At 31.5% G+C, this 16,836-nt stretch overlaps 2 protein-coding genes across 5 annotated transcripts in view; one reads left to right on the plus strand and one right to left on the minus strand.

Moving 5' to 3' along the window:
• The window catches only part of LOC106467540 (cilia- and flagella-associated protein 99-like), a 72,723-nt gene extending 63,869 nt beyond the window's left edge, over positions 1-8,854 (plus strand). For all 4 annotated transcript variants that reach the window (XM_022395736.1, XM_022395738.1, XM_022395737.1 and 1 more), the window contains 2 exons: positions 3,476-3,642; positions 8,638-8,854. In XM_022395736.1, the coding sequence (XP_022251444.1) occupies positions 3,476-3,642; positions 8,638-8,782 (312 nt within the window). In that variant the 3' untranslated portion in view covers positions 8,783-8,854. The remainder of the gene's footprint in view (positions 1-3,475; positions 3,643-8,637) is intronic.
• LOC106467541 (uncharacterized protein ZK1073.1-like) overlaps positions 8,783-16,836 on the minus strand; it is a 72,807-nt gene continuing 64,753 nt past the window's right edge. Inside the window, exons 10-14 of the mRNA XM_013927904.2 lie at positions 15,093-15,202; positions 13,639-13,677; positions 10,687-10,819; positions 10,403-10,454; positions 8,783-9,688 (exon numbers count right to left, since the gene is read on the minus strand). Coding sequence (XP_013783358.1) covers positions 9,645-9,688; positions 10,403-10,454; positions 10,687-10,819; positions 13,639-13,677; positions 15,093-15,202 — 378 coding nt within the window. The 3' untranslated portion in view covers positions 8,783-9,644. The remainder of the gene's footprint in view (positions 9,689-10,402; positions 10,455-10,686; positions 10,820-13,638; positions 13,678-15,092; positions 15,203-16,836) is intronic.

Consider the following 16,836-nt stretch of genomic DNA (forward strand, 5'->3'; position numbering starts at 1 on the left):
GTTTCTCCTCATGTAGTTTCTACTTATTTGTTTAATTATTGTTAAATTTAGCATTTATACAATTGAATTTATATTTATCAGTGCCAACAAGACTTGATCATGTCTGGTTATCAAGGTTGTCTTGAATCACCCTCCCTCGAACAACTAGAAAAATATAACAAAATGAATTGTTCGAAATTGTGAAGATTTTTGAACTAGAAATTAAAAGATCAATGAGAAAAAATTAACTAAAAAAAGCATATTTTAGAAATACTAGTCAATGATGATTTGTTGCCCAAAGAAAGATTAGAGAAATACTCTAGTGTCCCTACTAGCAAATCAAAGTTGAGTGATAAAGATACATTAGAGATCCAGCTAAAACCCAACTCGAGCTCGAACAAGCTCTTATTGAAGCCAAGAAAAAAAAAGCCCATATCGAAGCCGAGAAAGAAATTAGACTGAAAGAAATGGAAATTAGACCCAACTCCAATTGATCAAGGCAAAATGACATCTTTGAACTTAATCCATATGTTAATATGCCACCATTTAATTTAAAGTTGTGGTTGGAGTAAGACCTACTCTGCCAATTAAGGGTGTAACATTATTGTTGGGAAACGATTTGGCTGGGGGAAAAGTTGTTGCTGAACTTAAAATGGTTAGTGAGCCAATTACTGTTTCATCTGAGGATGATGATGTCATTGAGGAGAATCCCGATGTGTTTCCCTCGTGTGCTGTGACTCAAGCTTAGGTTAAGAAATTAAGCCAAAAACAAATGATATACGTGGATTCAGAGGATGATACTATAGATTTGTCTCAAACATTTTTGGATCCGACAGGGAACTTTTGGATGATCGTCCTACTGATAATACCTTGGTGAGTGACAATTATGGGCGTGAGGGATCTGATTCACCTAGTGAAGTTCCATTTATTAAAAGTAAACTGATCACTGAGCTAGAAAAAGATCTGCAGACTCTCTTCACTATTTAAATATGCACTCCCAAGATGAACTGGAGAAAGTTCCAAATGGTTATTTTATCAAAAATGGTGTGCTTATGAGGAAATGGAGATCACCAGATGTACCAGCTTCAGAGGACTGGACTATTGTTCTGAAATATTGAAAGTTGCCCTTGAACTCCCAATGGGAGGTCACTTAGGTGTCAACAAGATATATGACAAAATTATGAGACATTAATTTTGGCCAAAAATTAGGCAAGACGTTTCTCAGTTTTGTAAAACTTGTCATACCTGTCGGTTGGTAAGAAAACCTAACCAGAAAATTCCTGTTGTTCCTTTGAAACCTCTCCCAACTTTTGAAGAACGTAAGTTCCGTCTTGAGGACATGGTCTTAGCATTGTTACCCACTATGGGATATCTAATCAAAAAGAAAAGAAAGAAACATAAGATAGTTAAATTGCAGTTTATCACTACAATAGTATGATTTGGAGATATTCCATGTCAAAAAGGTTGATAACATTTGTGCCGATACACTTTCACATACTATGTAATTTTATGATCATAAGATTGTTTGTATTAATTGTGTTCTATACTATCATGATTACTGAAGTGGTATAATCCTTTGAATAATGTATTATATTTAATGTAATGTTGTCAGTATATGATATCTTAGTTAAAAATTGTCTAATGCCAATTTTTAATTCTCTAAGGAGGGAGTTGTGACAAATTTATTATTGTATATTTATTTTAATATCAACATTTGTTTAGATTAAATTTATATTTAAAAACATGCATAGCTTATAGTGTTAAATATGTATCGTGAAACTCCCTCCTATTTTCCAAAGTTGTAGAAGATTCTCGAGATTAAGAATCAACAATGTATGTGTGTAAGTAAACGCTTGTATGTTAATGTCAGTATTGTTACGTAAAACTGAAATTTTGAGAAACTCTCCATACACCTATAAATATAACCAATGTGACACGCCAAAAAAAAAGAGTATCCATTATTAGTTTGCTATAGTCATTGTGCTATAAACTTTGGAAACTATAAATGTGATTGTTATAACATTTATCAATCTGGAAACTTCAGATATTTGACCAGGATCATTTACAAATTTCAAACATTACAAATCATTTAACTTCAGTGGACTCTAATTGGACATCAGTACTTTTACAAAAACAATGGTGGAAAACTTGGCATGTGTCACTTGTGAATAACAAAGGATAAAGCTAGCTAGATTCCCGTTAAGTAAATTGTACCCACATCAACTCATAATTAACTCGCTCATCATGAACCCTTGATAAGATATCAAGGAAGTTCCAGACTAGAAAGAAGACTTTATATTGCTTGTAAGTTTGTAAAATTTTTGTATATACATCATTGTGTATAATAACTATTTGTAATAACTGTTATTGTAAATTGTATTGTTTGTATATTAAAACATATTTGTCTTAAAATAGAAAACTGTGTGTATCAATCTTGTTGGCAAATATCATAAACTGACTATATGTCGGCTTGTACTTAACTGCTAAATCCAAAGTACAATTTAACTATTAAATTGAAAGTATCATTTAACTCAACTTGAGGCTATTTGAAATTCTAATACGTAACACTAATAATAAAGATTTTACCTTCCATTGTGCCAAAAAACGTTGGTTTTTTACTCTTAATATTGTATGATACATTTGGTTTTATTACTTGTAAAATGGAATGGGTGTGGTAATTTAAGAGCAACTAACTTTTTCCTGTACTACTTTTTAAGACTACATGGGCCATTAAAGATGTTTTGAGGGTTCCATGTAACAGTTTATAGAGGTTGTATAAGTTAATACATTGGATTAAGTAAAAGTGAAAATGTCCATGATCTGCATCCAGACTATCAGAAAAAAAAATGTTAGCTTTCATTCTTAAGCTCTAGGTTATTGTTGATTCTGTGTGCTAATGATGAATATATCATATCTTTAGTGGAGAAAAATAAAACGAGTAAAAGATTACCATGCACAATAATCATAATCAGCCTGAATAAAGATGAAACAGAAATACAGTATATTAAAAGGAAAAGAGTATCCAACCAAAAATGTTTTACCTTGAAAAACTGAATGAACTACGAGTAATATGCATGACCTGCTCATTTTACCACTAGATCTTATATACAGCTATTCTTGTACATGTATTTATGGACACATCATTACATAAAGTACTTGAGTGAATTATAGTGCTGTGGTTATTTTTAGAGGAAAGGTGTGGCAGTTAGCAGTTATAAGCTTGTTGTTTAAGGTATTTACATTTGCTGTAATTATGACTTTCAACATCTTTAAACTAAGATTTCTATTAAGAAATGAAAGCTTTTTGCTTTGTGGCCAACTAAACATTCTCTATAATGTTAATCTTGTTAGAGCTACACAGAAAAATGTACAACATTTGTTGAGATAATTATGCAAAGTAAACACATCAGTATTGAATTTATTGTTCTGTGCTCAAGTGGTTTTATAGCTGTTACCATGTGCACATTTATCTGAAAAATATCTTTTGATATTATAGTTGAGAAAAAAACTATCTAAGCTAAAGTTAATCCAACAAAAGGAATTAGAAGAGAAAATGGCAATGATCCAAGAAACCCGAGAAGCTCGTCACAAAATTTTGGAAGAGACGTTGGAAACAATCTGTCGCCAACGTGAACTTCAGAGGTTACAAGATCAGGTTTCAAAGTAAGTATAAAGTATTAAAATCACAAACTTTACTCTTTTCTAAAATCAAACCAATTAATGTTTAATTTAACACACACAACAAGAGCCAGGGGAACATTCTTTTTTGGTAATGAAAAAAAAAATGCCCCTTTGTGGCATTTGTTGTACTGTTATGAAAACTTGTGAGCATTTTTTATTGGTCAAAAAGGATACATTTTGCATAAGGTTTACACTGGTGACAGCCCTCGATTGCCCAGATAAAGACACTTAAGTCTCAATATAAAGTGTTATTTATGGGGAAGTTAACTTGTAAATGTAAGCATCCTATATGTACTTTGTACATAAAATGCAGTTGCTGTGGATGTTTTTATGATGGTTTGTCACCAAACAAAAATTTACATTGTATACATGGGGTAAGCAACAAATTGCACTCTGAGCAAGAGGAGTGGGAAAAAGTAATGATTTTGATGAGAATGAGATTGAATTTCAGGATTGTAGTGATGATGAAGAAGTTCAGGATGACCTTGATGACCTGTTTCTCAGAAATGACATATAAGCTGTAAACTGAAAGCTCCAACTGAATAAACCAAATATTTTGGCTTTGATTCCAGCTCAAGATAAAGTATTTTTGTATGCCCCTGTATGAAGTGACAACTAAATTTATATTTCACTAGTGTTTTATATAAATGTGCATTTTGAAAAGTTATTTTGTATTTTTACAGTTCTTAACATTTCACTTTAATATGGAATGTTACCAACACAAACAGCAAGGGTAACATGAAGTGGATGTTGCCTGCTTAAAAAACGTTAAGAAGTCCTGAGGTCTTCTTCATCACTTCTCTGAAAGCTGTTTCCAATGCATTTATGGTTTCTGGAATTAACTGACAGATTTAATGCTTGTCCCAAAAACATGTCATACATGCTTGATTAGAATGAAGTCTAATACACATTCAGACTACTTCATTTGACCAATCTTTTCTTCAAGAGGTATATTAACCAGCTTAGAATGATGGGGGTAGACATTGTCAGCCATTAGGCTAAAGTCTGGACCAACTACATCAGCATCTGGCAGTACAAAGGGTTGTATGATGTGCAGCATTAATGGTGCCATTCCATTACAGATAGAGTTTGGTATGCCCACACCATACTTCCACCACCATTATAAGCATTATATTTCTACTCTATTGGATATGATTTCAAATTTTCTTAAAGATGGGTACACCCATTCAAAATGCTAGGGTTTTATTTGTGTGTGTGTGATTTATCTTTCACAAGTAATTTGCACTATTGCAAGAAACTTATTTTACTCCTTGTTGTCAAACCAATGTACCTTATCTGGCATTCAGTCCAGGTTTGTGGAGAAGGTACCCTGCAACTGTGGTCATCACTAAAGTGACTTCTGCTTAAACAATTTAACAGCTAAAATGCATTTTATTTTCACCAAATGGGAAAACTTCACTGAAGAAGTGAAATGTCTTGATATAGCTGTCTTTTTTTTTTTTAGCTATCTGAGAGAAGCTGAAGCTCTTTCAAAAGTTCTGCACTTGTAGTCACATGCAACAGCTTGTTGTAATTAGCCAGATTCCACTGATCTAGTATCTTTCTACAGAAGTGAAACATTTAAATGTCTTCTTTGATGGCCAGGCATGATTTATGAACAGTTTGGAGCACTTAGCTCTGAAATTTATTTCTAAGTTTCAACTAAGACAAGACAGAGAAAGAGATTACTATATATAGTGAGATACTACAAAGTTCATGAATGAACATTTATTTGTATAACAATAAAGTGAAGAGGGTAACCAACATTACAAGAGTAGCTTCACCTTGTCAACCTATAATTATAATTTTACAGTAGAAAGGTAATGAAAAAAAAAACGTTTCAAATTATTTTATTAATTATACTAGAAAACTAAAAGCCCTCTGTTTCTAAGTAATATGCTTGCCTTATCCTCTCCAGGCAGGTATAACTGGTAGTTCCTGCAGAAGGCTATTGGGCCTGCAGCCTTTTCTGGAATTTTCTGACAGTTCTACAATGTATACTCATATTTGACATTCAATAATGTTCACCATCCATGAGAAAAAATATTTTATTGAAATTTTAAGTTTAAAAGTGAGCTATCATCACAGTATTACATCGTAGAGTAGATTTTATTGAAGTATTTCTTTGTAGATGCAGTTATCAATGAAAGTGCCTTGTTTTTTTGCTGCAACACTCAAGATTTTCACTAAAAAAAGAAATAATTTTTTTAAGTTTGTTTTATATTTGAAACTTACTCCTTTTTTGTAATTTTTATTGGTTAAATCTGAAACATATCATTTTTGTGGAAATTTCAATTGTTTTCTTTATTGCTCAGCTATAAAAATACTGCCTAGTTATAAAAATATAATCCAGTTACGGTTGTTGGTGTGGTAGTTTTGGATGTATACATTGCAAGCTCCACTATAATAAGATATAGATTGTCTTCTGTCAGAACTAAAAATTTTTCAATGGTTAATAAGTTCTTTAAGAGGACAATGTGTTTCAATAGCTTCTCAGTTCAAACTTGTATTTGGATGGTTACGAGTTTCAGGCTGGCTCACATTGTGCTGTTATGTCCTCGAACAAGACATTTTACTCCAGTTGTTTCAGTCTACCTAGTTATTTTATGATAAGTGCTATCTGTTATCTGGAGGTTCACCTGTAATGGACTTGCATCCCATTCAGGGGGAACTTGTCACCATTCTCATATGATTTTGCCAATTAATCCAAAGTTCAGCAGTGGATTGTATGTGACATCTGAGTATGAGAGGGATTTGATCTTGACCTAAATACTTAAGAGGTACATTGAAATTTACCCTCCTGTGTTATATTGCTCAAACAAGGAGATACTAATAATAAAATAACACAATATCATGTAAAGCAATTAGTGAAAAAAAAAACAGTAAACGGAACAAACTGTCAGAAGTCTGATATCAGAGAAACTAGTTTCGACACATTTGTGCATCCTCTTCAGTCTCACATTGTCTTTCCCAGTTGTTGGAAAAATCTCATCATCGCATATCCAAAACAGTGTAGATTTTGTAAACAAAACTAAAAACATTGACCTAAGTAAAGGAAAAATGTTCAATTTTGACTTTGAAACTTTATTTATCAACGTACCAGTTGAAGAAACCATAGAATTTCTTAAAAGAAAATTACCTGAACTGAACATATCTTTACCTGTTCCTGTTGACACTTTTAACTCTCTTATTGAAATCTGTGCAAACAACAATGTCTTGATCAGTATTTCTGACAAAAATACGGAATGGCCATGGGAAATCCACGGTCTTCAGTACTGTGCAACCTTTTCATGGAATATTGTGAAACCAAATTAGTTCCTTCCATAAACGTAAACCTTTCTGTGGTTCCGATACGTTGATGATATATTTTCTGTGTGGCCAAACAAAAGAAGTGATATTGAAAGTGTTTTCAACAACCTTAATCAACTTCACCCAACTATCAAATTTAAAGTTGGATGGGAAAAGGATGACCAACTTCCTTTCTTGGATGTTTTGATAACCAAAAGAAACACAGAACCAGTATACCGTAAAACGACAGATTGATGACCAGAAGAAACATAGAACCAGTATACCGTAAAACGACAGATTGATAACCAGAAGAAACACAGAACCAGTATACCGTAAAATGACAGATTGATAACCAGAAGAAACACAGAACCAGTCCTCTCGGTGTACCGTAAAGCGACAGATTGATAACCAGAAGAAACACAGAACCAGTATACCGTAAAATGACAGATTGATAACCAGAAAAAAACATAGAACCAGTCCTCTCAGTATACTGCAAACCAACAAATTCTTTAAGTTATGTTCACTTCTTTTTTTGTCATCATAAACTGGTCAAAACATCTATTATGTCTTCATTTTTTCTTAGAGCATATAGAATATACCACCCGACAACACTTTAACATGAAATTAAAAATATCTTTTCTATTTTCAAAGAACTACATTTTACACAATGTTTCATTACAAATTGTCATCTCAAAGCAAGAAAAAATCTTGTTCCACGAAGATAAAGAAAGTTCAACCAATGATAATGTGAAAACACTATATTGGCTACACCACTAACATTGAAGCCCTTGAGAAAATGTTAAGGAAGAATAACTTTAGAATCATATACAAATATCCAAACACCATTAAAAATAACATAACTTCAAACAGAAAAACACTTGAAGATATAAAACAATGCGTTTATATTCTACCGTGCCAATTCTTGAGAAAGGTTATGTAGGTGAAATTAGAAGAAGTGAAAAAACAAGACATAAAATATGGAAACTAAAACAATACCAATTTTCTTCATATGAGAGATTCTGGTCATCAAATTGATTGGAAATCACCAAGAATTTTATACAAAATTGATAACTACAGAAAAAAGAAGAATCGTCAAAAGTTGCTTCATAAAAAGCCTGCCTAATTTCAACACCTCCGAAGGTCACTTTAAACTTAACTATCCTGACCTCCTGTGTCCTTAAAGGAATTCCAAGATCAGGGGTCGCGTAGGCATTTGTTGACCAGTTTTTTCATTCCAGAAGACAACGTGAGACTGAAGAGGATGCACGAATGTGTCGAAACTAGTTTCTCTGATATCAAACTTCTGATAGTTTGTTCACTAAGGAGGTACTAATTTCCTACTATGTTTTTCCATCCCACAGAAGCAACACTTTTATTTAAGGTAACTACATTTCACATACTTTGTGTTCAAACACTTATTGGCTCCCTTATCCTACAAACTTATTATTCAACACATCACCGTTGAGACGTTAACCTACATAACATCCTTAATGAAATTTAACCATATAATGTATTTTACCTATGAATCCCTGTGATCTAACTGAATGGAGGGGTATAGATTATAAAAAGGTTCAGTAACACTCGTAGTAGAAAAACACACAGACATCTATATCAAAGTTAAATGTGGTCCAAAGATATGTAAGATTATTTGATCAATATTTCAAATACTTTTCTTTTTTATCATTTAAGGATAGCAGAAAAAGAACAAAACAGAAAGGTTTCTAAAATGAAAGTGGAATCTCAAGAAATCAAAGAGCTCAGGCAGCGCTTGGAAGAGTGCAGAGCTCACAGATTAGGATACTCAACTGAACAAAGAACACAAGATAGCCAATGATATGCATGAAAGTAGCATTTATTGTATTCATACTAAATGGTGATCCTTTTACAGTAAATGTATTAAATTTTATTTTTTGAGAGTTATGTTTTACAAATACATTTTTTTTAATGTAATAGTTGGAAAAACCCAGCATGTTACAAATGCTGTTTCTTATGCCAAAATCTTCCTAAATAAAAAATGCAAAAAATCATGAAAAATCTTTATTATAACTTTAAAAGGCATTAAAATGTGTAAAAAAATTTTTTTTAAGTTTCTTACAACACACATATATATATATATATATATATATAGAATAAGTGACCATTAAAATTCAGTGTCTACATGGTTGCTCTAAAGGAATTTGATAAAAACAAAACTTCTGAAACAAAAAAACTCCACTCTTCATACTTATTGGATTATTAAATACAGTGTTAGCTTTATTCAATACATGAACACTTGAACAACTGCTATTGGATTTACTCTTGTAAACCTGCATAGATCAAAATAGCACAAGATTATTGTTCTGTTTAATTAGTCTCTAAATCTAACCACAAAACTATTTTTCTTTATGATAAGAGAGAATGTTTCTAATGCCTTTTCTGGAACAAATATATAAAAAAATCATATCCTTGAATAAATACAATATTTGAAACTATGGGAAAATGCAGTTAAATCTTCAATAGCTAATAAAATCAATATCTTATTTTAATTGACACAATATATCTACAATCTATAAGTATCAATAATTGTTTAACAATAACTACATAAGCATTCCAATGTTTGTAAACCTCCAATTACTAAACCAACTTTATTTCTGGAATACTAAAGTAAAGTTAGGTTCTTATTTCTGTTCACACCATTCCTTTTTCTTATGACCCCATTATGAAGATAAAGATGACTGTCGAGACATAGGCAGGGTACTCACTATAAAAGAAAAAAAAGATATTGTTCTAGTAAGGTAATTTGAACTGAATATGAAAATGTATACATTTACACACTCACTGTGAATAAAGCTATGATTAGTGGTATTTGGTATTGATGGCTTTATTAATAAATTACATTTGACTAATCAATTAGTACAGCATTTCTCAAACCATGGTATATACAAGTAAGAGAAAAAGAAAAGTTGGCAGTGAGTGCTGCCACAAAATTGCCTTTCGTTTAATCAGCAGTTCAACAACAGCAAAAGATTGGTACTGGGTGCTGCCAGATAGCTGCCTTCCATCTAGTCAGCAGTTCAAAATTAGTGACAATACCAGATAGCCTTAGTAGCTTTGCCATGACATAGATGGGGCAAACAAGTTTATTGGCAGCAAAATTTCAATTATTTGGATAGTTTAGTTATTGGAAATCCTGATTTTGATCAGTTGATTATTTTCATAACAATCAATATAATCAGAATTTTGGTGAATTGTAATTTCCATTAATCAGTTAGTTTGCATTACACTATCTAATTGTGAAAGTGTTGTTCCACAACATCCATAATACAACAATATACACTTCTTGAATTGTAATAACACTCTAATACATTTTTTTCTAGTCATAGTAAAAGCTACATTTCTTCTCACAACTTAACCATTAATTTTCTCTTGCTTTATGATATTGATGGAAATTTTATTGATGAAATATTAAACTTACAAAGTCCCAATCCTTGACAAAATAACAGCAGATTGTGAGCGAGAATGTCAGGCTGAAAATACATAAAAATATCCTTGTATATTAAACAGAAAATGTTTACTGTCATCAGTTAGAGTATTGTTAAAGATATGTTTTTACAAGTTAAGTTTTAGATAATGTATATGTTTTTCATTTACTTCATATTAATCCACAAGTAATACAATCCATACAAATATACTTAATATCATTTTTTTATGTTACTCATAAATATATATATTACAAGATACAATATTAAAGAAACTTACAACTTCCAACAATACATCACCAACACCATCCACCTTCAGAAGTGTAGTATGTCTTGGGTCCATGGCTTCATGCATAGTATGGACTGTGTGAAGATGGGAGGACTTGGACCCAGTCACCAACAGTGTGTCAACCCTGTAAAAGACATCATTAAATCAAAGGTCCCCAACCCTTTGTGCACCGCAAATCACATTGTTGACTCACTGGCCTATGTGACTAGACTAGAAGCAGTTCTTTTGGAGAATGATCAATGCCACCTGAAGTTGTAACTTCATAGCTGCTGTAAAATGCACCATTAAATCAAGGGTTACCAATGTTTTGTGTTTTATCAGCCACATTGTTGACTCACTGGCCTACATGACTAGACTAGAAGCAGTTCTTATGGAGCATAAGCAATGCCACCCAAGCATGGAACATAACAACTGCAGTTGGTTTGTTGCAAAGAATAATTTCATTCATGTAATTAGTAATCTAATAAAAAAATGCCTTAGATGTGAAAAAAAGATGTGTCCAAAAAAGGATCAGGTGTGCGACTTAAAGGAATGAAATCAAAATTGGCAGCCAAAGTGGTAGCTACACTTATAGCACTGATAAGAATTTTATAGCAATATTCTTTCATTAGATAGCAAGGCCACTTATCTTGTTTTACCCACCATCATGCCCCAAGTTCAACAAAAAATGTGGTTTGGCTAACTAATGAATGAATATTTGCTGGAAAATTATTATCAATGCTATAAGTGTAGCTACCAGTTTGGTTGCCAATTTTGATTTCATTTCTTTAAGTCACACACTCAACCTTTTTTTGGTCTCACCTTTTTTTCACATCTATTATCTAAGATGTTTTTGATTAGATGTCATGATGTTTTGTCAATACACACCAACAAACCACAGCAAGTAAGAAAGGACACTTGACAGTAACCCACATTAGCTTTAGGACTGCAACCCTATTAATTGGAACAGATCTATATTTTACAGAACCAACCAGGTTCTTTAAGCTATATGGTGGTAGTTTTTCCCTCTCTAAAACAGTGTTAATAACTTCCTTTATAAAAATGCCATGGAATTTAGGTTAAAAGTGTTGTCTTCACCTTAAGCTAATATCACATAACACTAAATGCTCTTTAATTAGGATAATTTCATACAATTTAGTAAATTTGTGCTGAAAAGTTGGCAATGAATAATCAATAATAACCGTCCACACGTATGATGCTTTTGAAAAGTTGAGCTAGAAACTGCTAATCTAGTTTTCTTGGCCTAACCAATACTTATGTATCTGCACATCCTTTCACCTTATAGTTTTGCTGCTCTAAATCAGTCGTCTTTAATCTGAATGACAAAAACTAAAAATGGTCCACTTTTACTCTTAGGTGAAGCTGTAATAACAATGTTAGACTGATAGCTCATGTGACTTTTTGCATAGGTGTGCACAAAACTTTTCATCAAATTTGAGCCATTTTTTGTTGAATAACTTTGCACATGTGGCCTATATTTACACCAAATGAGACTCCAGTGTACCATATTTGAAAAAAAAGGAAGAAACCCAATCAAAATTGGAGATGTTATATCTCGGGTATTTCTTAATGGATTGCCTTGAAATTTGGTATGTGAATTAAAAGTCCAATAGAGCACATCCACTGAAAATATGTGATAGTTTGGATTACCATAGTCCAAGATACGGGTGGAAAATCGCTAAACTATCACTCCTGTTAATAACATTCTGTAGCAGGTTGTTTTCTCTGCATGACACACTAGCGTGCAGCTGGATAATTTATTTCTTGTTTTATGTGGTTTGCTGTCATGACCCACTTAAAACAGCTTCACAGGCAATGTAATATTTGCGAGCTATGCATTGGGAACCAGTTCTTAACTTTTAAATTATAAAACTTATTCTTTGTTGTGTAATTATGAAACAGACTATTAACCTGTTGCTTTTGAAAATGCAGGACTAAGTTGGTAGACTTCAATATTTTACTTTCCTGTACTCATACATTACTATGTTATAAAAAAATATTTTAAATGTTCTACTTTCCTGTTCTCATACATTACTATGTTACAACAAAATATTTTAAATGTTCTGCTTTCCTGTTCTCATACATTACTATGTTATAAAAAATGTTTTAAATGTTCTACTTTCCTGTTCTCATACATTACTATGTTATAAAAAAATATTTTAAATGTTCTACTTTCCTGTTCTCATACATTACTATGTTATAAAAAAATATTTTAAATGTTCTACTTTCCTGTTCTCTTACTATGTTTTAATGCTAACTGTATATATAAAAGTTTTTCAGAAGGCTTGTAAACAAAATGTTAAATGTATTAAACCTTAACTTAAATAGCATCAATAATGATTACACTAGTTATGCTTTCATTATTCATTAAAGAGCATTAACACAACAGTTATCTATATAATACAAAACATGAGTTTTAGCCTGTTGAGTTATTGTTTTTTTAATTAACTTGATGAACATACATTTATTTAAATGTAATCAACAAATCCTTGTTACTAAATAATCAAGAATTTTACAACTACGACTCAAGAAATATGTTTACTAGACATATTTCACACTTAAGCATACACTATAGGCCAAATTTATGTTATCATAGGATTAGGCACATCATAAATTTTATGTAAAGTTAGGAGTTTTTCTATAAAAGATTTAAATTCATAAAAAGGAGGTATATTGATTATGTAAGGATAAATTTAAAGCTTACTAGTAAAAACTTACCAGTTCATAACAATTCAAATGGTCTTTATGTTATGGAATTACAAAAACTTGAGTCACAGTGCAAGGTATTACTGTACTTTAACTTGCACATTAGGTTGTGCATTTGATTTTAATTTGCACTCTAAAACTTGGAATATACAAAGAACATAGAAAAATTCAACTTTTATGTTTCTATAGATCAAAATACCATGGAAATCTGAAATGAATTAAGACTTTAATACTTACTTCATTTTATCTTTCAAGATGCCAGAAATATCTGTACGGCTATAAAAACATACAACATAAAAATTAAATAGCTACATCTATTAAATAACTCAATGGCTATACTTTATTAAATAACTTTACCCTGTCACTTCCATGATGAATTTAAGTACATAATTATACAACTTTTATTTAATCAGCATTAGCCATGTATCCCTTTTATTGACTGAATAAAAACTGATGTTTAAGTTTTGATCTCAAAATAGCATAACGGTGAAGTTGGTAAGACCAAATTTAAACTCCCTTATTTATATCTACTTCACAAAACTTTTCAGAGAAGTTATTATCAGTACTACACCTGTCATTACAGAATACATTTATACAAAACTGTACTAGCTGCTGGAAAAGCTGGTATCAGTACTGAGCCAGTTATAACAGAAAATATTTGATTGAGACTGAATGACAGACTGTAGTATCTTCTGCAGAAGTTATTATCAGTACTACACCTGTCATTACAGAATACATTTATACAAAACTGTACTACCTGCTGGAAAAGCTGGTATCAGTACTGAGCCAGTTATAACAGAAAACATTTGTTTGAGACTGAATGACAGACTGTAGTATCTTCTGCAGAAGTTAGTATCAGTACTACACTATGATCAAGGGAAACATTTACTTGAGTCTACTACCTGCTGAAGAAGCTAATATTGGTACTACAAGAGTGATAAAGAAATCATTTGTATTAGACTACAACCTGCTAGAGTAAACTAACTTAAAACTAAGAAGACACACAATTCTTATCATTTTCAAAATATATTTCAAACTCTGTATTATTTTTGGTTCAATTACTAATTGTGTCCTTTCCTGTCCTCTTAATCATTACACTGATAGTTTGTTTTTTGTACTTAAAAACATCAGTTTACCTGACTTACCCATACATTTATATGTTCATGGTAAACTAAGGTTTTAGATCTGAGTGACGTATTAATGATTGCCAGTATAGATCTGTAGTGATCTTCCTTTTACTATTCTCTCTCATAATTTTGTGATTGTTAATCCTTTTTTTTAGGATATCGATAATAAAAATGGTTAACTTCCAGAAACTAATGTGCCATTGAAAATGCCAGTAAAGATAAGCTGAGTTTACATAGGATTCACCAATAGTTTTTTGTTGTTATAGTTTTGTGCAGTTTATGATATATTGAGTTACATAATCATTATCCTGACAAACAGTTACTGTTAACACTTTAACAAATTATGTTTACATAACTTCTGCAATTAAAATTTATTTTGAAGTTCAGTGTTTTATACATAATTTCATCCTTAGCTACTACTAAAAAAAATGTCATAAGCTTAGCTACTGCATGTAACTCGACACAACTTACCCATTGTTAGGTGCCTTATCATAGTGTAAAATAGTTTGTATATTACAGTGACAGAATGAAATAATAGTAAACAACTAAGAAATGACAACTTACGCAAGAAAAGCTTCCACATAAAGCCGCAAGTTTCGAGGATTAATCCGACTTTGAAGCTTTTTAATGTAACTTTTAATAACCTTCTCTTTGTTTTCAGCTTTTTCAATTTCCTGTATGAGAAATTTAACATCATTTAGGTAACGTTTACTTGGACAGGTTGAAACAAACTGATAAATTAGTGTTTACAGTACATATAGTAGCAGTGTGTAGGTTTGAACAATTTTTATGGTTAAAAAACATTGATTCGTTACATCAGTTGCTATACACTTCCATGAGATAAAAATGTTATTTCAGCAGTGATAAATATATTTTGCAACAAAATGTAATAATTAAAACTGTATGAATGAAAATAATCGCATCTACACAATGATATAAGTAAGCCTAACTTCAGTTATTGTAAACAAAGATAAGTTACATTCCTAAAAGTTTTTTTCTTCCTGATGGTAAAGAAAGTACTTTACTAAGTGTGAATATTGATACAAAATTAGTATTCCCTACATGTTTTAAAACTCTTAACCCAAAAATTATGATAATTCACAAGGTATAAAATACTACATTGAAAAAACTCAGCTGGAATATACTTCTAACAACAACAAAAAATATATACTACACTGAAAAAACTCAGCTAGAATAGACTTCTAACAACAACAAAAATATATAAATAAATAGGACTATCATGTTGTGCATTCCAGGGATATTGTCTTCCACTTGATAAAAAAAAAATCCCAGACTTTTTAAAAAAAGAGGTATTAAACCTCTTAAACAACATACATGTTCCAAGGTTGAAAGCTGATGAATATGAAGGCTTTAAAAATCAATAGTAACTACTTTGAGATCCAGGTAAAACTATTGTTAACTGAAGGCTCAGATGGAATAACTGTTAGTGTACTGCAGCTTTTACAGCAACAAGAATTAACTTGTTATTCCACTATCGCTTACGCATCAAGAATTCTGTTAAAACGAAATCAACATTATCTTTTGTTTTTCTTTTTGTTACAGACTTCAAATAATTACTGTGGTTTTTCAAGAAATAGACTGGGATATTTTCAATACATACTAAATAAACTGGTATTACACAGGATTAGAACTGTTTGGGTACAATCTAACCTATATAAAAACCAGTGTGGGTCACATCACACTTGATTTCTCGAAATAAGATAAGTCATAAAAACCAAAATGCATTTATCCAGATAGAATAGTTTGATTACTGTCTGCCCATTACGATTTTAGTGATGGAGGTACAAGGGGGCCGTGAAACCTTATTAGCGTAGTGAGTGTTGGTATAATAAGTCTAAAGTAAAGACGTAGTGTGGGATCACCTAACTTTTAGCCAAGTGCATAATATTTATCATGAAAGTAAAAATATCGATTCAATTTTAAACTTAAATTATTTCTGAATTAAGCTATTTTCTTTTATATCACCAATGTTTTTCATAAAAACAAACCTCTTTAATTAACTGAGACTAAGTTAAGAAATCAACAAATATTTTTCGACATGACATAAAAGCTATTGTTGGAACATAGTGTTGCCAAAACGTACTGACTTTTCTATGTATTAGAAGTTGTTAACATAACTGATTTTTACCAATAATTATTCTATGAATACGCCACAATTCATTTCATGAAGGACCTTAATTTTAATTGGCTCACAAAGGAATTTACTGGCATTTGACTGCACTTTTCTGCCTCTTTGTTGGTCGAGCTTGATTTAGCAAAATTTATTTATTTCAGTTAGCTATGAAAT

This window comes from Limulus polyphemus, unplaced genomic scaffold, assembly GCF_000517525.1.
Source record: "Limulus polyphemus unplaced genomic scaffold, Limulus_polyphemus-2.1.2 Scaffold2653, whole genome shotgun sequence".
NCBI classification, from domain to species: domain Eukaryota; kingdom Metazoa; phylum Arthropoda; class Merostomata; order Xiphosura; family Limulidae; genus Limulus; species Limulus polyphemus.